The sequence below is a fragment of the Corvus kubaryi genome, unplaced genomic scaffold (assembly GCF_017639235.1).
Source record: "Corvus kubaryi isolate FWS band 111438036 unplaced genomic scaffold, C.kubaryi_AGA036_p1.0 37341, whole genome shotgun sequence".
Classification (NCBI taxonomy): domain Eukaryota; kingdom Metazoa; phylum Chordata; class Aves; order Passeriformes; family Corvidae; genus Corvus; species Corvus kubaryi.
In genome coordinates this window covers 5,302,876-5,328,147 of record NW_024581112.1, presented here as the reverse complement: position 1 = coordinate 5,328,147, position 25,272 = coordinate 5,302,876, and the positions used below count along the sequence as shown (strand labels likewise).

General features: G+C 36.6%; 1 protein-coding gene across 9 annotated transcripts in view; it reads left to right on the top strand.

Moving 5' to 3' along the window:
* Positions 1 to 25,272, top strand: part of STXBP5L (syntaxin binding protein 5L) — a 184,668-nt gene that overhangs the window by 97,788 nt on the left and 61,608 nt on the right. For all 9 annotated transcript variants that reach the window (XM_042031704.1, XM_042031707.1, XM_042031708.1 and 6 more), the window contains exons 6-15: positions 152 to 215; positions 7,145 to 7,228; positions 11,983 to 12,106; positions 13,651 to 13,729; positions 13,910 to 14,064; positions 15,635 to 15,707; positions 16,978 to 17,125; positions 18,688 to 18,755; positions 19,936 to 19,976; positions 23,236 to 23,453. In XM_042031704.1, coding sequence (XP_041887638.1) covers positions 152 to 215; positions 7,145 to 7,228; positions 11,983 to 12,106; positions 13,651 to 13,729; positions 13,910 to 14,064; positions 15,635 to 15,707; positions 16,978 to 17,125; positions 18,688 to 18,755; positions 19,936 to 19,976; positions 23,236 to 23,453 — 1,054 coding nt within the window. The remainder of the gene's footprint in view (positions 1 to 151; positions 216 to 7,144; positions 7,229 to 11,982; positions 12,107 to 13,650; positions 13,730 to 13,909; positions 14,065 to 15,634; positions 15,708 to 16,977; positions 17,126 to 18,687; positions 18,756 to 19,935; positions 19,977 to 23,235; positions 23,454 to 25,272) is intronic.

The following is a 25,272-nucleotide window of genomic DNA, read 5'->3' as shown; positions in this document are numbered from 1 at the left end:
GATACCGATAACTTTACCTTCCCCAGCTGGACTTTTTAGAATTACTTTTAAACCATTGGATGTACATGTAAACACACCTTAAAAACTGAGGTATCTAGCTCTTTGTGCAACAAAAAACATTCTCAGATTTTAATTGATTTTTATCTTGCAGATCCACCAAGACTCACCCTGGCCCAGTTGTACATTTAAGTGACAGCCCAAGAGACGAGGGAAAAGTGAGTACAACCAATGGTATAAAATTTTGCAACATTCCATAGCTTTTATTTGCCTCACTACTCCTTCCTTTTGCTTAGTCACTAATTTTATCACCTACTTTCCTTCTATGTTTGCAAGTGCCTTTAACTATTTTACCGTTCTTAAGAAAATTAATTATCTTTGTACAAATTTAATGAGTAAACATTTGTGATACAGACAATATACTGTACTTTGAAATGTATAGCCATCTAAATTGTTTCTGATTAAAAAAGCTTGATTTTGTATAAGTAGGATTTGACTAAAAACCATATCATGACTTCAGTACTTGGATAAACGTGCCCTTATGAAGGCATTATAGTAAGTTTTCATAAGATAGCAAATATTTTCTTATATGAAAATTATCATGGTAATAACCCAGGTTTGGAACTTGCTGCTGTTTGCTATTCTCAACTCTGCTCACAAAGAGCTGTCCACAATTGGAAGCCAAACATATAGTCAGAGCATCAGTGTTGTGACTGATACCACCAGGAGGCACAATCAGAGTTGGCTTTATTTGTATGGCAGCTTTTGAAAAATGAAATATGGTTGACAAAAATCCAGTTCTACTGAAGGGGATTTTTTTATGTGTTGCTATTGATTTTTGAACATTTTGCCTGTGTGGAAAGGGTGTTTATTTAACTCTCTCGTTGGTTTTGATCATTTTTAGTAATTGCATTTCAGTGTGTATTTATACAGTACTGCATCTTAGAAATGGTGTATCTATTTAACAGGGTGTCTCACGTAAAAGCTAATAGTTGTTAGAAACTAGCAGCAGTTTCAATTTCTGATACGGATATGGGGGATATTATGCTGAAATTATGGGTACCTACAAAAGCACTGGTGACTACAGCTGATTTTCATTTGCATCACTTGTCCTTGGACTTAGCCATATTGCGAGGTGACCTACGTACAAATGGTGCACTTGTGAGCTAACCCTCCAACAACTTCGATGGCATCTCTAAGTGTTTCTGGAAGAATCACAATAGGTCAAGCAATTTAGAATACTATCAAATAAAGTGATTAAACATTATGAAGTGTAGTGTTTCAGCCTCAAACAAGAAGCCATCAAGAAATGCAGTTTAATTATCTATGGCAAAATACCTGGTAAGGATAAAGATTTATCGATGAGGCATCATTCTTGTTTACTGGCCACAGCAGAAGCTGCTGATGACCTACCTAAGGCACACAATATAGGAGAAAAGGATACTAAAAGAAAAAATGGTCTTGTCAGTAAAGATTTTTTACAGGAATGCCGTGCACTGTCTCCAAACAGAAACCTAAAAATATTTTTCAGCAGAAAGAGAGAAGACAAAAAGGACTCAGGCAAGGGAGTTAAAGGAGAACTGACTTGGAAATACAAATGCTTGTTGCTCAGAGGGTACATGGGAGACATCTGGGCACTGATGAAGTACTAGCATTCCAACAACAACAGCAAAATCAGACAGATGCCTATGAAAAGCAAGCATTGAAATTTTAGGGGGAGAAAGAGTAGAAAATGTAAGCTATACTAAAACCATCCCATTGCAGTTCTTCATATTGTTGATAGGTTGAGGGTGTAAAGAACAAATTGGTGCTAACAAAATACTTGCAGTTTTGCAGAATGTAGAATTGATAGTGTTTACAGGAAGATGTCAGTAAAAGGTACACACAGATGTAAGAGAAGATCCAAGCATTAAATCAAAAGACATAGTTCTAAATAAAAAAATTTCAACAGTAGAGAAATAATTTAAACTACATTTTTCAACTAAGTCTCATTAAACTTTAGTTGAAAGAATGAAGAATGAAATAATCATTATTCAGAATGAGGAAAAAATGAAAAAAACCCAGCTCCTGGGACTTTTGCTGTTCAACATGGTCATAAATAGCCTAGAAAAGAGAGTAAGTAGTGATGTGGTCTGGTTTGCCAGACTTTAGGAGGCTGAGAAACTCAGCAGTAAAATGCCAGGTTAAATACTGTCTTTTGAAGTATATTCAGTGTAAGTGGTGAGAGTTCATACATGTAGGGCAAAATATTTCTGACTTTATATATAAAACAATGGGTCGGAGCTGATGATTACTGTTTGGTATCAAGAGCTTTGAGTGATGATTGATAGCTCAATGGAAAGATCAGCTCAATGCTCAGTAGTGAACAATAAACAAACTCAAAGTTAGGCATTATCTAGAGAAGAACAGAGAACAAAACAAAGCTATTAAAGAAATGCCTTGTTGACCTGCCTGCTGAATACTGAGTATAATACTTGTCCTTCTGTGTCTAAAATCAATATAATGCTGAAAGAAATTCAGAGAAGGGACAGGGTTTTCTATATGACAGACAACGTCGTGAGACAGGAAAATTCACTATGGAAAAGACCTGATTGTGGTTCCAAGTTTGAAAATCACAGTTGATATTAAGAGGATGGAAACAACTCATAGTCCCTTTCAATACAAAAACTAAAAAGACACCAAATGAAGCTGACAGGTCAGCTTCCAAACAAGCCAATTCAGTACTTCTTCAAATGTGCAATGGGTAGAACCTATAAAACTTTTTCCAAGTTCTGTTGTGTGTGCCAAAAATGCATTGATCTCGAGGAAGACTAGAAAAGTTAATACAAAAGAAATCAATTTGAGAGTAACTGAAGAGGTTTGCTGAATTCTCCTAAAAGGTTCTTAAAGATGAGGTTAAACAGAGCTATGTATAGTTGAGGAGATGGCTGTATTTGAATGAGAAAATTACTTAAGACAGAGAATATGTGAGAGTGTTACAAGTACTTGTTCTCTTCCCATGTTATTTGGTATTTGCTCTTGGCCATTTTAGTACAAGATGGTGTGATAAGTAGACTTTTATTTAATTTAGAAGAGTTATTCTTCGATAAAAGAACTGTTTGAAGATAGTTCTACATACTTTGCTTATCTCCGCGGTTCCAAGTTAACCAAAGACCACAAAGAGGTACTGGTGGCAGAAGTCAGACTGCCCACGTCATGATAGGCAGCAGATAAAAGAGTTCTTTGCATATGTTTCAGGAATTAAATCATAGGTACAAATCAGTCATAATCACTACTCAAAATATAGATGTTCTTGTACTCTACAAGAGTATTTCTGTACAAGTACTTTGCAAGGGTTCAGTGGTATATTCTTCTCTGGGGTATTAAAAAGTTGTTCACAGACCTGGGGCTGTTTTGCTGAAGTAAGTAAGTATTTCTGCTGTGGACACTGAGTGGTTGAGAGTCCTAAAACATAGTCAGACCTTTCAAAATCTAGGACAGTCGTAAGATCTCTTTTTGAAAGCCAGGGAAGTTAGTGCTTCACCTTTTTCATTAAGGTCCTTTGAATTCCTAAAAGTTCCAGTTTATATCATTGACTGGTGATTGGGTTCCTTGTGCCAAAAGAGAGAATGTAATTCCAGAAGACTTCTGCCATTCAAAACTTTTCCAGAGTGGCCTCCAGGCAAACTATCTAGGCAAGCTTTGGAGACAGGCCTCTTTTATGAATCTAACAAACTGTGGCTGGAAGACAGACAGCAAAAGAGAACGTAGGCATTTAATGTGTCACTGAAGAACAATTTGGCGACCAAGTGATTAAGTTCATGAAATATAACCTGCCAAATCAATTAATAAGTGTACATTAGGGACAGACTGAAGTGCCCAGATATTTATACGTGGCAGATCTGTAGCAAACATGATTTTTCTTGCTGTCAAAGGAGCAGACATTAACTGCAACGATCTGCAGTTTCCCAGCAAATGGAGAAAGCTTAATAGGCAAAGGTTTAATGTTATTAACTATTAGCTGGTGGGCTAAACTTCCTATCTCTGAGTTCTGAGATCTAATAATACCTAAATACAGTGTGCATTTGGCAGGCTTGTTTGTCTGGGATTTTTTATCCGGCTGTTTTGTGTTACCAGGACAAGGAAGGGGCTTGCTGGCATGTACCAGGATGTAATTAGTTGATTGTAAAAAAGAAATTTCCCCCCATCATCAAAAGCATTTCATGCAGAAAGATTTAAGTCAAAATGTGAAGCAACTCCACTAGACAAGGAAGATCTTGCCAGGACTTCTCTCTCCAAATTCTATCCAGTGTTCTGCTTTTTATGTAACCTAATTAAGCATGAGTAACTAAATGAGGTGCCATGAAATACAAGCTGAAGAGAAATCTTTGGAGTTTTTTCCATCCTGGACTCTTTTTACAGATACTGCTTTTCTTTGGCTATGTTTTCCTCTCTAACTGCATTTATGGATGTTTTACTCTTTATTACAGAAATAGATCTTGTCTTATAGATCTCCCAAGTGATCACTATGACTGAGAGGAGTGGGAATGTTTTGAGTTTCCTGTGGTTCAGAGAGGTCAGAATCCAGAGCATCATAAATGTCCTGGCAATGAGACTAAACCTATTCACCCAGTTGGAATTGTGACTTTAGTGGTATACCACAGTATTAGTAATAAAGCAGCATGACTACTGTCTGAACAAAAAGAGAGATTCCTGGCTATGCAGGAAATCTCTTTGCCTTTCAATTTCTTCCCTGAAATCACAACACTTTGTAACTTGCATATCTTTAGTGCAGTTGTGCATTAAGCATTTCAGCAATAGATCAGGTGAAATGCAGCCTCTGATAAAAGGTATTAAACCTTTTAACAATTACCTGGAGTGTGATATCTTTGCAAAAGAGAGTGATAAAAATCAAAAGACCAGCCTGCTTCCCCAGGGAGAAAGGCTTATTAAGAAACAGGGTCGCATACTAAATGCTCTTCAATTCCTTCACTCTTCGGGATATATTTGTACAAAAGCTGAGGTGAGAAGAATATTGGTAGATACAAACTGAACTCGACTAGTTTGGTACCCAGCTGTAATGCACAGGTGCAAGTGCTTGTTATGATGACAGTAAGGAGGGCACTCAGACTCCATAACTTACTAAAATATTATTTATTGGAGTTAGTACAAAAAGGATGGTGGGAACCCCAAGCTGTGTAGCACTGGATGAACCTCCAATAAGGGCATGGCATTATCCACTGTGAAGAGGCTTGCCAGCATTTTAGTTTTTGGAGACCTCCAAAGATTTTTTTTTTTTTAAAGCCCCATCCATTTCTACTGTCAAGCAGAAGGATGTTCACACAGACCTACTGCCTTACATTAAGATGAAGACAAAGGCACAAAGGTGCTGTCCTTGTCTTTACCAAGTGGGAGCAGAATACAGGCTCCTTTGGAATTAGCAGCCAAGTTTTTCCTGTGGCCAAGGAGTATGTTCAGCACAATGCAGGCCTGAAAGCCAAGTCCTGTGTGCAGCACAACACAGCCCAGCACAGGCCTACACCTACTCAGGTTAACTGCTATGAGCAGCACTAACTCCTGGATATACAAAAGGCTTCTGTTTAGGATCACTGTGCTAACAGTGAAGGTAGCTGCTGTAAGACACTCCTTTGTTCATTCTCTCAATGGCAACTTATTATCCCAGAATACCATATGGCATCCTGACACAAGTGCTATCCAGTTAACTCCATGCTTTCTGACTCTGCCACAAAATCCCATATGGAGCCATCCAGAGCAAAAATGCTAAGTATTCTGGAATTTTTCCAGGACAGTTTGAATTTTTTTCAGCAGAATAATCCTTCAAGAGCATAATCAGTTATTGTTCCTATTCAGGTATTAAATATATTAACTATAAATCATTTCCAGATTAGCTAATAGATTCCACATAAGGAATGTTCTCCTGGCAATAAAAAGAATCATATCCGGTAGAACTGAGAGTATTCCCAGGCTCTTTTGTAGCACTGTTGATGTATCAGTTATGCTTAACTTGGAAAGAAAGTAATGTTTTGTTTAGCAGCCCAGCCAAATTTCATTTTTAGGACTCGTACAAGCTGAAGTGAGTGATAGCAAAGATGCTGTTAAGGTTTCTCCAACTAAGAGATAATCTTGCCATTCTTCTGCACAAATTCTTTATATAGAAACTGTAAATTCTTGCCTGTGTTCTGTGATATATCTGTTTATAGATGATGAACAACTGCAATTATCATTGCCAGTTGTACAAAATATTCTATCTCAGAAATGTGAGAGTCTGCCAGTTTAGCCACTTCCAGTCTTCATATCCAGAACAGATTCTTAAGAAGACAGATTCTATGGGAAACAGTTTCCAGGACACCTAAATAGGCTAGACATCATGTTGTCCATAAGATCTGAAATTAATTGTGTTCAAATGAAGAGTAACTCTACAGTGCCAGATCAATATTTCACTTCTTTTCAATGGAGACAAGGAGAAATGGTTGTTTTCATTCTTATTTTTCTCCTGAGCATTGTTTTTCTTCTCTTTCATCTGTTCAGAAATGTTTGCTGGTATTTCTCTGGTGTGCATGATGATATGACATTCCAGTTCTAGAAGAAGTAAAAAAAGGCATATCAATTAATTTATTTTTAATTATTAGGAAAACAAGCAATTTATTCTCTGCAGGAGGAGTTCTTCAGAATGTTTTAAAGGAATAGCAAGCATAAATTAAAGGAATATAAGTATCTGAATGAGTTTAATCTGGTGACTCTCTTAGTTTGAAGTTATTTAAGTGGTCTCTTAGGTGTCAAATATGTTTTTCTCCAACAAGGGGCAGGGAAGGTAAGAGCTGGTAGCAACGTGCTACAATCTTTGGTTTTCAGCAGATACACAATTGAGAAGACTGTCCAGGTACATAATCACGCAGGGGAAAAAAGGCTGTATAAAGCCCTTTTTTTCCCCCATATCAGATCTTAAATTGTCAATAATGTGAAGTAATTTATACTAAAAGATAATTTGAAAGCAGGGTATTATGTGTAGGGCAAATTACAATCTTGCACATCACTTTGGTATTTCTTTTTATATTATTCTATATTGATATTTTGATATGTACCTATTGATATTGATATGTACCTTTTGAATCAGAAAATGTAATTGTGGGTTTTTTCCCTCCTCCAGCTGTTGATAGGCTATGAAAATGGGACTATCGTGTTCTGGGACTTGCGATCTAAAAGAGCTGATCTGAGAGCTTATTATGATGAGGTAAGCAATTTCCATTAATTCAGGAAAGCCATTATTCAGCAGTTTGCCATATGTCTTAACCAAGCAGAGGGATGTTTATCTAAAGGCATTGCTGGTTCTGGAAATACTGTTTGTGCTATGCTTTTGAGCAAATTACTGACAATAGAAATCAAAGTCTGGAATCCCTAGCTCTGATGCACTAGGCTCTCATGAGTGTACTGTGACACAGAATGACTTCTGCTTGGTTTTGACAAGTTCATCAACTTCTCTGTGGAGATCCTCAGTTGAACAGAGTTTAGCAAGGAGCTGACCTGAGATATAGCTGCAGAAGGAATTATATAATAATCTTCACCAGCTATTTCTAGAACATTCATTATAATGGAAGACTAATTACCTTGTACAGCTGTTGATACTACCTAGTACTTAAGATCTGATTAAACAGTTTTCAAAATTATATTGTTATAGTTATCACACAATTGTCTCTTGTCATTTGTAAGCAGCTTGTATTAACCCCAGATGCAGTTCTTGTATCAATAATCAAGCTGCTTGAAAAATAGATATATTCTTAGCTGTTACGGTTTTAGCACTAGCCCTAGGGAAAAATATTCTTTGTTCTTCCAGTCCTCTAAAGTTGACCATGGATGAATGTGAATACAACTACAGTTGAAGGTAGAAAAGGACATTTTCTTTCAGGTGATCCAGGCAGTAATTGGTTTCCTGTAGTTCTCTTTCCTTCTTCATCTTGTCACCTTGCTATGTATAAGGAGTGTATGCACATTTATTTCCCCTCTAAAAAGCAATCTGAATACATATGAATCCTGCACTCTTTCAGACCTGCTGTCAGAGACACATTAAAACTACTCTGAGCTTCAAGGTTTAGTTTCTGAGCATCAACACAGCAAATGTTTCAAAGGACAGAGTTTGAACAGGCCAGCACTTAAGCCTCGAGACATGGCCACTCAGTTGTCTCTCAGTGACAGTCTGCTTGTGCAAACACTTGTGAAATTGCACCTGTTCTATTACTTAAGGCTGAACAACTTTTTCCTTTTACAGGTCTCCTCGGGAAGGGTGGGGGTGGGGATGTCTGTTCACCCGCTGTCCTCTCTTGTACTCAGGATGAGATTGCATAAAGAAGGATCTTCTTAATACTGGTTCCTCTTTTTCTTTTTCATTTTGAGAGAGAATGGGTGGGTGTTGAAAATTTCTCATACAATTTGTTGTTCCACATTTTTCAGTACTGTTTTCAGGAACTATTTTTTGCCTTTTAATCAGTCCCATGCTTTCCTCCTCAGTGGTTATTTGCTGTGTCATTACTCCACTTTGTGCAACTGGTGCTAGCTTCTTATTTACTGAAATAGTTGCAAGATTCTTATTTTGTTTTTAAAAGGATTGTGTGACTAGCCATTTTACTTTATTCCAGACATTCAGGCTCCATATTCATAATGTTCCAGACCTGCTAGGATTCCCTTAGGGAAGCCACTACCCTTAGGGAGCCACTAAAAGGGGTTCCTTTTTAAATCCTGAGTTACATAGGTTTTGTGAGTCACAAGTTATTAGTTTGGCATGTGCCACTTGGTATTTAGCAGCAACCCAAATTATCAAGCCTAAATCTCATCTTATGGATTGGCCACCAAAGATCACAGTCCAGAAATCATTGTTCCTGCTCCCCTTCACTATGTTATCTGGACTGATGTGTTATCGGGCCTGTGTGCCCCACGATGTCTGACCAATCCCTCAGTATTGTTGTGGCACTGAGCCAGAACAATACCAGTTGAAGGGTATCTGTGAAGTCTCAGATAAACTACTGTAAGTGTTCTGTATCTTCATTAAATACTAAAGTGCCTCTTTGCATGAGTTCTGAATAAACTTAATTCACCCTCACTTTTCTTGCTATCATTATGATTTTCATCTCCTCAATGGTGATATGTATGAGCTATTGAGGCCCTTCCAATCAATGCTCCTACACAATGGCCTCTGTAATATCCTTTATAATTTATAAAAGCCTTTATAATTGGCTTTAATTCCTTTTTATAATTTTCTTCAAAAGTTTATTTCTATCAAGTGTATAAGAAGACAGCACACAAACAAGACAGATCTTTCAGATGGTTCTCAAGTTGTTGATAGTTGGCAGACCCAAAAAAACAGCCATCTTGATGCGCAGGCTTTGGAAATTTGTGTCAACCCACATTCAGAGCTGTCTGAAGCAGTAATCATCTTTCATTGCAACACATCTCCAAAATGAAGCTGCAGAGTTCTCAGAGGCATTTGCCAAATGGCTTCTCCATACCTTTGTCTAGCACCGTGCCACTATGGAAGTATCAAATTGGACATGGTGCTTGCTGTAATGGTCCTGCAGTACTACAAACACAAAGGGGTTTTAGCATTCAAACAGTAAGATGGGACAAGCATTGTTCTCGTTCAAAATATGGTTAAAAGGGGTACTGAAGACCCTCAGTGGAGAAGGTTTGTGGTTGGGAGGGAACTGAAATGGTGTTAGGCATGCTTAATTTTAGTACATGCTGAGTATGAGAGAAGATGGAATGTGTATGCAACCACCGTGGGTATTGCAGAAGGAGAAACACCCAATCTGGAGTGAGATGCTGTACGTGCATACACTGTGCGAACATTCACATGAGTCACCCACCATGATGAACTCCTGTTCTAAGCAAATAACTGCTCCTTTTGTGTGTGGATGCTAAAGAAGTGGATCAGAATGCTAGACATGTTTTAGCAGAGAGACAATTCGGAATTTGTTCAGGACCATCTTTCAGAATTACTCGTGACTCACAGCTGAGACCTCCAAAAGAGTTTCTGGTTCTCTTGCCCATTTTGGGGCAAAGTCTAACAGGTCAGTGTGAGTTGCTGCTTTGCCACCTGTCTGTGACAGGACCGTCCCACCTCAGCTCCGCTCCACGGGAGGCTTACACTGGCAGGTGGCACCTGGTTGCTGAGAGGGGCAGTTTAACAAGCAGCTCAGTACAGTTCTTAGCTAGTTACTAGCTCCTGCTCAGACACAGTCAGTGACTGTAACCATGTGAAATGTTTCTAAGTGTGATAACACGTCAAAACCAGATTGAAATTTGGCATGATAGCAAGCATGAATGAGCTCATGTCAGAATTAATTTGCATGAGGATAGACATGCCTTCAGTGTAAGTGAAGCAGCGCTCCCCACAGAGCTAAGGTTCTTCTACCTGAGGGACAACATTGGACTCTGCATGAACCATCTTTCTGTGTTGTCTTTTGTTACTTCCATTAGAGTTTGGTTTCTGCTGCTTATTTAAGAGGAATTGTGTACCACCCCCCTCTCTGGAAGGTAGAAGTTTGAGTGATATGTCGCAAAAAAATAAATACCTAGAGTTCAAATTTTTCAGCTCCTTTTTGGCACAGCTTCTTTACTAGTGTGTTAATCAAGCATTCGTATACAAGGCATGTCAGATTCCTGTTAAAATATCTAGGTCATCTTAATGCAAAGACTCATTGTGACTCTGCTGTCCAGCCCCAGGAGCTGAGTAAAGCTTTGGTAAAGGGTCACAGCCCTTTTGTTGATTGCTTCTGATACTGTCTCCAGACTATGAGCTGTAACCAACCATAACAATCAATATAATTATTAAAAGAGGAAAACCAACAGGGAGTTTTAAATAGTGACCAGTAGCACTTAAGCAAAATTGATATGAACAGCTGCAATGCTGAGTTATGAATACCCGGGCATGATTTTAAGTCATTTGAATAAAATCAGGCTATATCCAACTGTAAGTGCATGCAAGGCCTTAGCATTTCCTGGGTTGAAAAAAAAAAGTAAATTTATTAAGCTGCATTCAAAAATAGATCTCTTTTATTTACATTTACATAAAATTATATTGTGGTTTTTTGCTATTTAGCAGTGAACATTTTTGGAAGGGGTATGGATTCAAGGGAGAATTCTGTGACTTTGTGCTTCTGAGGGGAGTGTGTGAGAAACTGGTATGCAATGAATGTTTTGTCAGAATATGGCTTTTGTTAGTTTCCAGCACATACCAGGGAAATTGAAGGATTTACACCGTTATCCTTTCAGATAGTTTGATGTAACTGTGGATATTTTCAGTCAGTTCCACTAATTATGCACAAAATACTGAGAATCGTGTACGTAACATTCCTCGTGTAGTGTGCATAAAGGAGTGTGATACTCCCCTTCTCTGATGCATTACCTGTTCCAAAACTATCTTACATCATTGTTTTGGTAATTTTCTCTATCAGTGAAATGGTCCTGGATTAATCTTCAGTGTTTTGATTTTGACATGAAACATCTCAGATTTCTGTGGACTTGCTCTGCAACTTTAGTATGTGAGAGTATGTGTGGAAATAATCCAAGAGCGGTGTATTACTTCCTCTGGGGAGGACTCTGTGCGTTGTATGTTACCTGTAAAGATTTTTACACAAAATTCCTTCTGTGCAAATTTGCCAGATTAAATACTTCTAAGGAGAGCTATCAGACATATTACAACTGCATTGTATGTCCCTTGTTCTTATACTTTTACCTTAATACCCTTTTCCTTCAATTTCAGCCTGATTCAGTACAGGCTTTCCTACATTATTGTGTTACATTAGCCTTTATGATGAAATGTGGATTACAGCCATACGTTTCTAAAAAGTGATGGTAATGGACTTTAGACAAACAAGAACCATCCAGCTGTTGATATACCATTAGAATAATATAATCTGAAGTCATACATTAAAATATCAGAGGTGTAAACACTGTATTCCATTCCAGTCTCAAGTTCTTCTTTCACTTCTGTAGGCTATTCATTCTGTTGCTTGGCATCATGAAGGGAAACAGTTCATGTGTAGTCACTCTGATGGCAGCTTGACCCTATGGAATCTGAAAAGCCCTAACAGACCGTTCCAGACCACAATTCCACACGGTAATTCTGATAGTTAAAATGTGTAACTAAGAAGCCATACAGTGTTCTCAATGCTGTTTGCTAATATGTATGTTTGTTTCATTTTTTCATTGTCGCTCAGATGTTGCTTCTTGCATAAATATTTTGATCTGCAAAGTAGCTGCAAATTATTGTAAAAATCAGTAACTTAGATGAAACTTTTTATTTTAACTGGTGTCATAAATACCTCCTTCTGATTAATTTACTCTAATATCTTCTATCCAATTCCTTTTAAGAGTCTACTGCTGGTCTGTGAGACCCTCAGGCTATGGGATTTTCACATTTCTTTCTTTTATAGTTTGTACATAGGGGCTTGTATGTGCAATTTTCACAACAAATTGATACGTTTTGTGCAAGGTACTGTGGTGTTTGTCATGGGGATGGTACAAGGCTTCCCAAATAACTGCAATGAAGAATTTAAAGGAGCCATATTAAGAGATGGCTATATCTTTTATGGCTGGGACTTCATATGAAGTTACTTCCTACAAATTAGGTAAAAAAATACTGACACCATTGTAAATCAATACATCACTAAAAAACCTGAATGGGTGGAGAGGGAGGAAGAAGAGGAAGTCAAGATCTAAGTAGCCCCAAAAGGATTTAGCATTTTCTTCATTTTCTTCTATCATTTTTAGTCATAGAATTTTACAACGTTAGAAGGGACCTCTCAGATGTCAACCAGTCAGACCATCAGATCAAAACAGGCCTGATTTAATGAGCAAACTCAGGAGACTGAGCACTTGAACACTTCCAGCAACAAATTGCACAACCTCTCTGGGCAATGCCTTTCAGTATTTAATGACCCTTGTGGCATAATTTTTTTTGTTAATATCTAACCAGAATTTTCCATGCCACAGCTTGTGTTCTTTATCTCCCATCATATGACTGTGCACCTTTGAGAAAAGTCTGGATCCATCTACGGTGTCCTCCAGTCAGGCTGTTGTCAAAAGCAAGCACAGACTTTCCAAAGCAACGAACCCAAAATGGGTATTTTTTTTTAGTTTACAAGTGACTTTTCTCTGATTGGAAGTACTGAGCCATAATTAACCAAGAACTAATGAATTTCAGTTGTATGCTTCATTTAATTTTATCATTCAACTAGTTACACTCCAAAGCATGTAATATTTTGTCAGCAATAGGATTTAAGTCAAGCTAAAAACGGCTTAGGAAAAATTAAGCTGTTTCTGGTCATTACGTGGTCAGAAAAAAAGGCATATAATTAGGCTAATTCATTCATTATTAGTTAAGTGTCATACTCAGAAATCTGCATGGTTTATAGATGTCTTTGAAGTGTGTTCTATGGTTCTTGAGATGTATGTGGCAGTAAAAACACAAAGACATAATAAATGTAATTAATTTAGACAAATGCATATTTTATGGAAATAGGAGCTGATATTCCTTATCTTTTGTAGCTTTAAAGTTCCTTTTTTTTGTTGCTTATACAGTTGTTTCAATGTATATGTTTTAGTTTGATAGTTCAATTTCATGATGTTTTGATAGATTTTTCATGTTCTTTCTTTCCTTAGGAAAAGTTCAAAGAGATGGGAAAAAACCTGAATCTTGTAAACCAATTCTTAAAGTAGAGTACAAGACCTGTAAAAACAGGTTTGTTTTTAATTCTGTAATTAACTCAAAATTGCATTCCTGAGTTTAAGTCCTTTTAGAATCTTTTCCTGCATTCTTTTTACAGAGCTATTTATTATTATTTGCAGACTCTAAACCTATAATGTAAACTTGTATGTACTATGTAGACTTACAATTATTATGTTGGGTTTTTTAATACAGTGAACCATTTGTGATATTTTCTGGTGGATTGTCATATGATAAGCCTTGTCGAAGACCAAGTTTAACAATCATGCATGGGAAAGCAATTACAGTTCTTGAAATGGATCATCCTATAGTTGATTTTTTAACTCTTTGTGAAACCCCATATCCAAATGGTGAGTTTATTGGGAAAAATACAATTATGGAAAATATAAGCAAAGCGATCTTTCCTCATACATTAATCCCATTCCAGGGACTTCCATCCTCATATTTGTCTTCATCTGAAGAAAACTATATAACTGAAAGTACCTGAAACTTGTTTGCATTCTCAGTGTAGGAAGGAAGTAGTGAATGGACAATAAAGCATGCATAAAACTCCACTTACAGGATTGAAACCCGTGGGCTAGTGTGAGAAAACATTGCTATTAATCAAAGATAGGTGCTTATATTTCTGAAATTTTTCATCATTTACAGCTTGCTAAGTTATTGAAATTAAACTGTCACTTACCTGCAAAAAAGTTCGTACACTTCAGCATGAAATGAACTGTTAAAAATGTTTGCTGCATATTGTGGGGCTGCCAAGTTCTGAAATATGTTGTCAGAAAGTTCCAGGGTGTAAATTAAGAAAAGCTGTAAGTCAAAAAGGAACTAAATTTAGCATTTTAAGCCCTCAAGCAGAAAAGTAAAATAATTCTTATATACATAGCTAAATCAAGTACATATTGAAAACTGCTAGTAAAGTGCATATGTGTTTCAGTGTCACAAATAAATTTAATTTTCTGTAATCAGAGTTGGATTGGGCCTTCATTTAGCTGTGTCATATACTTCCCAGTACTAAGGATTTGTAGCACCTTCCCCTGCTCACAGACTAATATTTAAACATTTTGGTTTAACCTGTGTTATTCATAGCCTTGTTTAAAAACAGGCAGCAAATATTGTGCATTCATAGCAGGACTGAAGGGAAGATGAATCAGTTGCTCTCATTTACTCGTCCTTTTGGCATTGCCCATTTGAACAGTTTATTCTGAGCTTGCATGTGCTGGAATGATTTGCAGCCGTTGAAAAGAAATTCATAATTTCACATTTTTATTTTTTTTAATAACTTATCCTATGTAAAATAATATATTCTATGCATCAAGGGAAGCATTTATTTGTCATTTTAGTTCTTTAGTTTTGATAAATAAGAGAACTGTATGAAAAACCAAACCATATAATCTCCTAAAGAGTGCGGGAGGAAATGGTGTGTTAGTATCTGAATTGAACACAGCAGACTTACAGGATTCCTTGGAAATATTCCCCTTGAATCACCTCAGAAATGGGGGCCTTGTGTGTCATGAAGTGTCCTGCACAGTCTGTTTCTGAAGAGCAGTTGTTCACAGTAGAAGTATTACTTCTGGACAGCAAAAATACTTTTTCTGTTTAATAATGGGATTCAGCAATGCAATGATACACACAACTTATTCATATCCTGTTTCTTTACTTTCATCATAGCATCATGCTGGCAGGCTATAATATTCCAATTCTTCTTCTGCTTTGTGTATTTGTCAACACTACTATCCAAAAGTAATTTCTTACTTCCTTTCTGGCCCTGGTTTCCAGCTATGTCTGGTTTGTGCATATGTCAGGGGTTTATACCTCAAAGCTTTAATATACTGCGAAAGTTAAAAGAACATAAATATTACTTGCTTGCTTAAAATGGCTTATAGGAGAACTCCATGTCTTTTATACTTGATTCCTTGCTTACAGAATTTCAAGAACCCTATGCTGTAGTTGTGCTTTTGGAAAAAGATCTCATTGTCGTTGACCTGACACAAAGCAAGTAAGTATAAAATTTTGTATGAAGCTATTTGTGTATTTAACTGTCTAGTAAATTATCATAAAATTCCAAATGTTATCGTGCAATATCATTTTACTATCCAAAATCATTCACTCTTGGAAATAACTCTTGCTAAATATGTACTTCCACCTTAAGAGCTAAGTTCACCTAATGAACAGGAACTTAGGATAATATTTGTTCTTAAACTTTGGGATAAATCTACATCTTCAGTTCCTTCAGCATAGCCCTCAAACATTCATTCAACACCAAAGTTAAATAATACTTGAACACGTACGTGTTTTGGAAATAAGATTCAACAGCTACTTTTATGCATGTCTAGTTTCAGTATCTTAATAAATAATGGCATTGTTTTATCTGGATATACAGAATTACTTCATGATCCAGTTGCTGGTTTAAATGACAAATAGTTCTTCCATATCAGAATCCATGTTCCTATCAAAGAGGAACTATACATCATGTAAAGCATAATTCAGTTCTTATTTATTTTGTTCTGCCTCCAACACTACCAGTAATGTACATCCCCATTCACACTGGTTAACTAGGAACAGATTTGGCTGTCAATATATTGAAAAATGTTAAGTGAATCATATTCAGATCTCACTTACTTTAAAGAATAATTCAGATGATCTTGCCAGTGTAAAATGGACATAACTGAAATCAGAACCAAATTTTCTATATTTTTCAGTTGTGAATAACTTTGTGTAATGTGCCAAAGTGAGGTTTTCCTCCTTTTCAGGCTGTTCAAACTGATGGAAGTGAGAATTAAACTGAGATCTACTCATCTGTTATTGCAATTTTTCATTGTATAATCAGTAGTCTACCAACCCAATCAGCTAAGATGTTGAATATAAAATCCACAGTTGTAAAAGTAGTTTGGAGTTCATAGTATATATCATATCCATGAACCTGAAACTTGTAGAAAATGTGTCACTTCTGTATAAATAAGATTTTGAGATGTTAGAAAAAAATTAGCTCTTATTCATTCATACAGGTAGCCCTATTAGCCTTAGGGACTGTATGTGTAACAAGAGGATTCTTGTCCAAGCAGTGGAATTTTTATGTCTTTATTTGGGTAACTATACATTATTACTGATACTAAAAGACAATACATAAGTTTCAATAAATAAGGGAAAATACATGTAATTAGTAGTGATTTTACTTAGATTCTGCTATATACTTTAATATAAGAATATGTTTTATTCTATGGCTCAGCGTGTCACAGTGCTTCTAATAAATTGTCTTCCTTAACTAGTTTTCCAATCTTTGAAAATCCATATCCTATTGACATTCATGAGTCACCTGTTACCTGCACAGAATATTTTGCGGACTGTCCTCCAGATTTGATCCCTGTACTCTATTCTGTAGGAGCAAAACATAAAAAGCAAGGATACAGTAATAAGGTAAACAAAACCAATACTCTTTTTTTTAAGCAAAGAAAGTAGATGTATAACCTATGTTTTTGTGACATCTTACCAAATTATTTTTGTTTTACTTCTTTAATAATCACTTTAAGGTTAGTCCAACCAGCAACTTAGCAGCCTGATTACAGTCCAGTATTTGTCCCTCAGAAACATGACCACTTAAGCAGAACCATTAATTGCCATTATACAGAACTTAATCATTAAGATGCTGGAGTTATTCCAGATCAGATTGGGTTAAAGGGAGCCATCAGTGTACAATTCAAATTTGTATGGATAGGTTCTCTCTATCAAAGAAAAAAGTGAAAGCATTATAACTGAAAGACAAAGCAGAAGATGTTCAGTAAGAGTTGACAGCATGTCTGTGAGATTTGTTATTAAATAGGGATATTAATAACTATTTCTCTGAGCTACCAAAGTCTTATCATAATGTTTTAGAAATAGGAAAAGCTGCAGAAAGTAGAAGAAGAAATGCAATTAATTTATAAATGTCAAGCTTTAAACTTGTTTATGTTTTGGCTAGAACTAATATATTTTAATAAATAAAGTAGAAAAAAGTACTGGGTAAACAAGTCAGACATCATCAGTTTTCCATTCAAATCAACAGAAGTACTCTCCTTGGAGCTGGCTTGTTTTCCATTGACTCAGAAACTGAATCCTCTCTACTTCTTTTGGATTTTGGTTTGGAAAAGTACTTCAGAAAATATTTTATTTCTCTTATTTAAATCTACCCTTACCTCATACACTTTGCCACACCTACCTGTATTCCCTGCATCCTCTATTGTCTCCTTGCTTTATTTGTGCACATACAAATAAACACTCTGAAGGCAGGTAGTCACTCATATGCCAGCCAGCCGTTTCTGTACCCACAAGCAGCCACTCCATGTATCCACACAAACAAGTCTGTGCTCCCAGTTTTTTCCAGCCACTCATACTCTGCACACATCCTGACCCACTCTGCACATATGTCACCCTCTACATCCTGTATCCATATATGCCAGGGCTTTAGGCACAGGACAGCATTCTGCTCAACCAGCCTAGACCAAGAGAATGGGAGTCTTGCCATCAGTAAACAAAACGCAAGGAAGAGATGATGATCTCATATGTTCTGTAAAAGTTATCTCATGGCATCATGCTCTGATTCTTGTTTCTGGGCCAGCTTCTTCAGTGGTCTTTGTATTCAAGATAAATTCTCGGTCTATTCAGTGTTGTATAGAAACTCCAAGAGACAAGCCATCTCCAAAGACCAGAAGAATTGTTTATTACTTCTCCCTCTCATTCCTGTTTTAGACTGTTGACTGTTAGCTGGGGGGAAATATTTTAATAGCATAAAACATTAAGTGATAATATAAAAGAGTTACTAAGTTTCCAACGCCTGAATTGATGACACGAAAATGTTAATAAACTGTAAAAGCCTTGAATTACACATATTTTTGTTCTTTTACAAGTTGTATTGCTTTTTGGGGGAAGATGATGTCTACTCCTGAATTTAAAAATGAACCAATCAGAGTAAGTTGTGATCTCTGTACTTTTTTTTTGTTTAGGAGTGGCCCATCAGTGGTGGAGCATGGAACCTTGGAGCTCAGACATATCCTGAAATCATTATTACAGGGTGAGAATGAGACTGGGGATTGGTACTTCTAAAGTATTTGCATCTACTCCTTTTGGTTGTGGGTTAGCTATAGACAAGAGTTGAGACTTCACAGTGTGTGCATATCCTGGCTCTTCATTTGAGCAGTGTCACCATAGAAATTCTCTTTTACTGTAGAAAACAGAACCTTGGTACCCAGGGATGAGCTACCATTAAGAATTGCCATTTGAGGCCCCACTGTTAGACAGCAGCACTTGTGAAGGTGAAGTCTTGGGAAAGAAAAATGTATTGCAAGAGAATATATTGGCCTTGAAGGTCATGGAGCATAGCTTCAAAAAGGAGAGCAGCTGGTCTTCTATACCTGTTGTCCCTTGGCCTTTTGGGGACTTCGTATATGGGGACAGTTTGGGAATTCATTTTAATACCCAGCATTAGTGAGGGTGTGGTGCACTGGGATGAATTTCACCTTGTGGGTGAAGAAACAGAGCAAAAAGGCCCAGAAAGGCTCAGATGGCAGTAGGAACCCCATGAGCAGTGCCTGATGGATTCCCAAGGGCCATACTGTGAAACAGAAGGTATTCAACTAAGATGCATGATCGGTTTTCCTCTGGTCTCAGTCATATATTTGATAAGTTGTTACTATCAATGATACTAAAAACCTGTTCATAAAAATAAGGTTATGATGTGTGCAGTAGTGCGAGAAGGTGATGAAGGGATCATTCTCGTTGTAAACACAAGTGTCTCCTTTCTCCAGCTTTACTTGAGGGGTTTAATGTTAATAAAAAGAACACAGTTGTAAAGTATCAAGCAAAATAAAGTTACCCTCTGTCCCTTCAAAATTCACTGTACATGGCATTTTTAGAGTGCATAGGCTTGATGCTGGCCTGCTGCAAAACCAAAAGTGCTGTGACTTAAACTCATTATTACTATGGGAAGTGATTTCTTCTTGTTGTAATCTTGAAATTCACTGGGGGCTTAGTTCTCTGCAGGAAATGCATAAAAATATTTTATTAACCAAATGAAATTCATAACAAAATATTTTCTTATGGTTGTATGTATGTCTTTAATATATTGTCAGTAAGTTAAAGAGAGTTACATGAGCAAAATGAGTTTTTTCTGCTATATTTATTAGTCACTGAAAGTAGATGATGTTTTAGAATTGCATTTTGTTTTAACACATTTAATTTTTATATTTTTTAAGCCATGCAGATGGATCAGTAAAATTTTGGGATGCTTCTGCCAGTAAGTTTCTAAAGTTCACTTTTATATAATGCTGACAAATCACACAAACACACATTTATATATAAAACAGGATACTTAACAGGTTGAGTAGTAATAGTGGGGCTGATATAATTAAGAAAAAGGAGTGAAATTAAGAAAATCTTTATTAAGTTAAGGGAAAAAATACTGGTAATGAGCTATATTAGGCAGAAATGGGTGATGAATAACTCAAAATCCAACATACCAAAACCTATGAAAGATGAAGTGTTGGTAAAAAAACCTTAGGACACATTCTTCTTGTGTGTCTAGAAGAGAGGGCTCAATTAGATCTAACATTCAGCTCCAATTCTCATGTCACTTCTATACTGAGTACAACAAAGTCTTCTTTATAGCTAAGTGAAAATAAAATATTGAAAATATGAAATACGTTCATACACTTCAATACATGTTTAATCTGGTGAGGGTGAATCTTTTCTTGTCCAGTCTCAAATCCCAGGAAATAACTGGGAAGCATTACCATTCATCCTAGCAGGAAAAAGCTTCAGAATATACTTGCTCATACAATCTAGCTGTAACTGCACATATCAGCACATAGCATTTTCCCCTACAGAAAATACATATAGTATTTATTAGTAAAATATATTTATTAAAATGCACATACATTTTTATTGAAATTTAAAATATTCTGCTTCAAATAATGTGACAGTGCTTCCCCAAAGTTCCTTTAGAGCTGCCTTGTATTCTTGTCTCTTCGGTGGTACAGGGATAAATATCACTCTTTTATGGGGTATCAGCCTCTTAAAGAAAAGAGAGTGTGAAAGAAAATTTTGGGTGAAATGTTAGGCAGAGAGAGATTTAATATGATCCGAATAACCAGTCTGTAATGGGTGCCAAGATCATAGAGTATGGCATACTTAAACTACCTGCTAGTTCCACATGGTGCCACAGACTTATAAGTATTAATAGTGCTACCATTTCCAGACAAACATGGGGGATGTTGACAAGTTTTTAATGTCAGCTAAACCTGACTTGGTCAGGTACTTCCCTTTTTGCCTAATACCAAATATTTTTACACAGGATGGACAAGGTAAAAATGAGGATTTCCAAAGCCTCATTTCACAAAGATATATTAAATAGGAACAGCAACTGAACATGACCATGGGTTGGTTTTTTATTATGGAATTTGTGTGTTTGGAAACTGTGGAAAAACAGACGCATGCCACTCAGAGTTTACGTCTTCCAGTAACTTCAAGTTATGGTGAACACCAAAAAACCCATCATCAAATGAGGTCAACAGTTTATCTGCGAAGAAAGAAGTCTGTGAGAGCTTTAATATGAACAAAAGTAGGATAATTAGTTTTATTTAGAGAAGTAGAGTGAGACATTAGACTTTGTCTTGTGAATATTTTGTTTTTAACAAGAATCTGCAAATACGGGCACTAAAGTTAGGGTGAAACAATACAGACTGTTGGAAGACCACAAGGCATTTAGTGTATGTACTGCACAGGAAGCAGTGTGCTAGTTATTCCTTCTAGAATTCTGGCAGAAATGGGAAAAGAAAAATACCTCTCATAGGGAATATAACCATAACCCCCTAATCAATAATATACATGCTGCAATAGGAATTTTTCTTAACATTAAAAGCTTGATAATGATGAGATGATCATGAATATTCACAATCTCTTCAACAATAGTGGTATTTTCAGTACATGTCTGATGTCCTGGTCCTAGTCCTGCTTTTCAGGGCATGTACTGTGTTTCTTATGCCATACTTGGTACTTCTTACTTACAAGGTTTTGATTATTACAAAGTTCTATTGTTTATATTATTTACAAGGTGTTAACCTTTCTAATGGAGTTCTAAGTTCATTTGAGATTTCCCAGCAAACATAATATCCTACTGGTATTTGAAGGCACAAAATACTTTGCTTTTAGACATATTTTAATTATGTCATCTTGTATCTGAAAGCACAGATTTGTGGCAGACAGAGAATTGCTAAGCCACTGGAGCTGTTTTCTGAATGTATCTTAATTCAAAAGCCATTGCTGTTTCTTATTTGCCCTTAGAGAAGGCACAGAAGGCACTAAGTACAGATGGTACCCAGTAATTCAGAGAAGCATGGAAGACTCTTGTCTTGTACTCTGCCCTATGATTCTACAATTCTTCCAGTCCTAGTGTGCATGGACTCATGATGCCTGATTTGAAGTGCCACTCTAGATTTGATACTGGCACTAAGGGCAACCTGAATCCCCTTTCATTTCCACTAGGGCAGGAAGAATTATGTATTTATTACAGAAGCATTCGCTGCAATTTGTGAAAATTCTGAAGTGCTTTATGTACTAAAACTTTTTAAAACATTAAAAATTGTGTATGCTAAACCTCCTGGCATATATCTGCACTGCAAAACAAAAATGTGGTTTTGCTGTGTTCATCATCTGGTTACATAACCAAAACACTGTCCTTTCATCTTCCTGATGCTCTTGTTACACAAGCTGGCCAGGCTGAGCTACCACAATTCCATTGACCTAGCAAGCAGCTTTGCCTTTGTGCATATGCACACCTTTCTAGGTGCTGGGCCTGACTGACTTTTTCTGACCTTATGCAGTTACTAATACCACTGATAAACTAATGTAAAAGTAGTAAAAACAGGGAAGAATGTAGAACATAATGGGGTGAATTGTCATCCCTCCTTTACCTCTGGAGTTTGCTGCACTGGAGTTCTAATCTTGACAAAAGTTTCTGGATATTAGGATTTTATATACAGGTATAAATACAGATCTACTTATTAGTCAAGAAATTCAAAATGTTTTTGAACTCCCATTAATTCAGAAGGATTTTGTGTTGACCACGCCACCAGAATGCTTTCCTAATGTTTTCTCTTGAATTGCCATACAGTCTTTACATACTGTCAAGACCATAACCTCAGACAAATGAAATCTTAGTTTCACATCTCTTTAGGAAAGTGTCAATATTATCAGATCTCTCTGTAACACTGAGTATAAGCCTAATTATGAACACCATGATTTACACCTTTGACATCCTTCCCCAGAAAGTATTAAGAAGTATTTCACAGACAAATACCCTTTTGGGAAGTATTAAATACATATCCTACCAGTAATATGTACCAGAATAGTATCTGTATTGTATAATACACATCTTCTCCTCTTAGGCTTTCCTAAGATTCCTTGTTATGCTACAACTGAGAAGAAAGTGGGAACTAGGAATTTTATGACTGATTTGCTTCATGTTAGTATTTTTTATATGTTTTAATATATTCCAGTTACTCTACAGATGTTGTACAAACTAAAAACATCAAAGGTCTTTGAAAAACAGAAAGTGGGAGAAGGAAAAGCAACAGCTGAGATTGTGGAAGAGGATCCTTTTGCCATTCAGATGATGTACTGGTGCCCTGAAAGCCGAATTTTCTGTGTGGCAGGAGTGTCTGCGTATGTGATTGTTTACAAGTTCAGCAAACATGAAGTAAATACTGAAATTGCAGTAAGTACTTATTTCACTCTCTTATAAGAGAACATAATTTCTAAATCAAATTGCCTTGCTTCATCTGTGCTCAAGTATTTAAATAAAAATAGCAAGCAGTATAAATACAGGTTTAAGGACATCCCATTTTAAACCTTTCCAGGGAAATCTTGATCCTACTTAAGTTACTGACAAAAATCTGAGGGTTTTGGAACCTACTCTCCACTTTCTTTTTGCTTGAGTAGTAACATACAGTGCAGCCTTTCAGACATAGTTTGCTTTTAAGGCTTTATGATACAGTAATCTCTGTTGTATTTACCTGGTCTAAAGTTCCTGTCTGCTGTACGTTTTTATCAGTTGATGTACATTGTGTACATGCACAATGCTCTTTTTAACTCGAGTATTTAATCTCTTTAATTTCTGTTCATAAGGAGACTGAAAATCATCAGTGGGTTTAACAAAACAAAAAGAGTTGATTTTTTTCTGGCTTATGCTGATGTTGTTTCCCTAAAGATGGAAACTGTGTGAAATGCTGGATTATTTGTCACCTTCCCTGATTATAGCTCTTATCCTTTTAACACTATTTAATGTACTTTAGAAAATTCTACTGTGGTAAAAGCCTGTGTCACTTTTGGCCTGTAGCCATGTGCCATTCTGTATAGAAATTCATTACCTGTAGCTTTTCTGTTGTTTTCCACTCATTTCCCACCCCCACCCCCCGCCAGGCAATTACTAAGCCGCCTGAATATATTTCAGGAAAGGTTTAAAACTAATGAACAGTAATTTCACGTTACTGACCAGCTCATATGTAATGCAGCTAAAATTACTCCATTTCAGTATTCTTACATGGTTCCACAGCAAGTGCACCTAATCTTTTATTATGTATAATTTAATGTCTTTTTTCCCTGTCCTTCACTTTTCCAGCTGAATTGTGTCATTACTTGTATTTTCCAAAGCTTTACAATATGTGCAATTTAACAGTTTCTCAGATTTCATCTGTAATTAATAAGCATTTTTCTCTGAATATTAAATTATGCAATCTTGGTGGCATAGTCACAGAATTCCTCTGGGTTTTGTGCATCTCTGAAATGGGCCTTCTCTCTTGTTTCTGCATTTTCGCTGCTTGCGTCTAAGTCTTCACTCTTAAATGATGGGGTTTTTTTAATCAAAAGTACGGAATTCTTTGTTGGAATCTGTACCTGACTTTAGGCTGTGTGCCTTTGTCTATATTGAGACTGAGTTGGCCAGTCTCAGGATTTCTTTGCTGCCTGAGGTACAAAGCACTTTGTGTCCTCCTCTCCTTATCATCCAGACTGAACTTACCTTGAATTCAATCTACAGTTCCCAGCATTTTAAGGCCCCCACATTGGTTTGACTGCCCTGATGACAGTGTTGTAATGTTACTGCTGTGGTAAATGGGAAGCATGAGGGCTACTCACAGGCTGCTCCATGTGGCAGGAAAGTCTGCAGCTGAATATACCTTTGGGGCATAGGCTGTGCCTGGAATTTCCTCAACAGAAGTATTATTTGCATCATTTAATATCAGATTCTGGAGGCAAGGAGTATGCATGAGACAAATTCTGCTTCATATCCAGCCTTGGAGTCATTGCCATGCAGTTATATAAAAAGCATTTGCTGCTGTTATTTTTGTTTTCTCATCTGAATCCACTCTATCCTGTCTCAAAAGGATCTATTAATTAAACATGATCACTTTCTCAATGAGCATCTTTCCTCAGTGAAGCTCCTCTTCAAAGCTCTTGAGTAGAACCATAGGAAAAAAGGTCACACTCATTTGAATATGGAAAGGGGAATCAATAAGCCTAGTGATGAGATCCCCCAA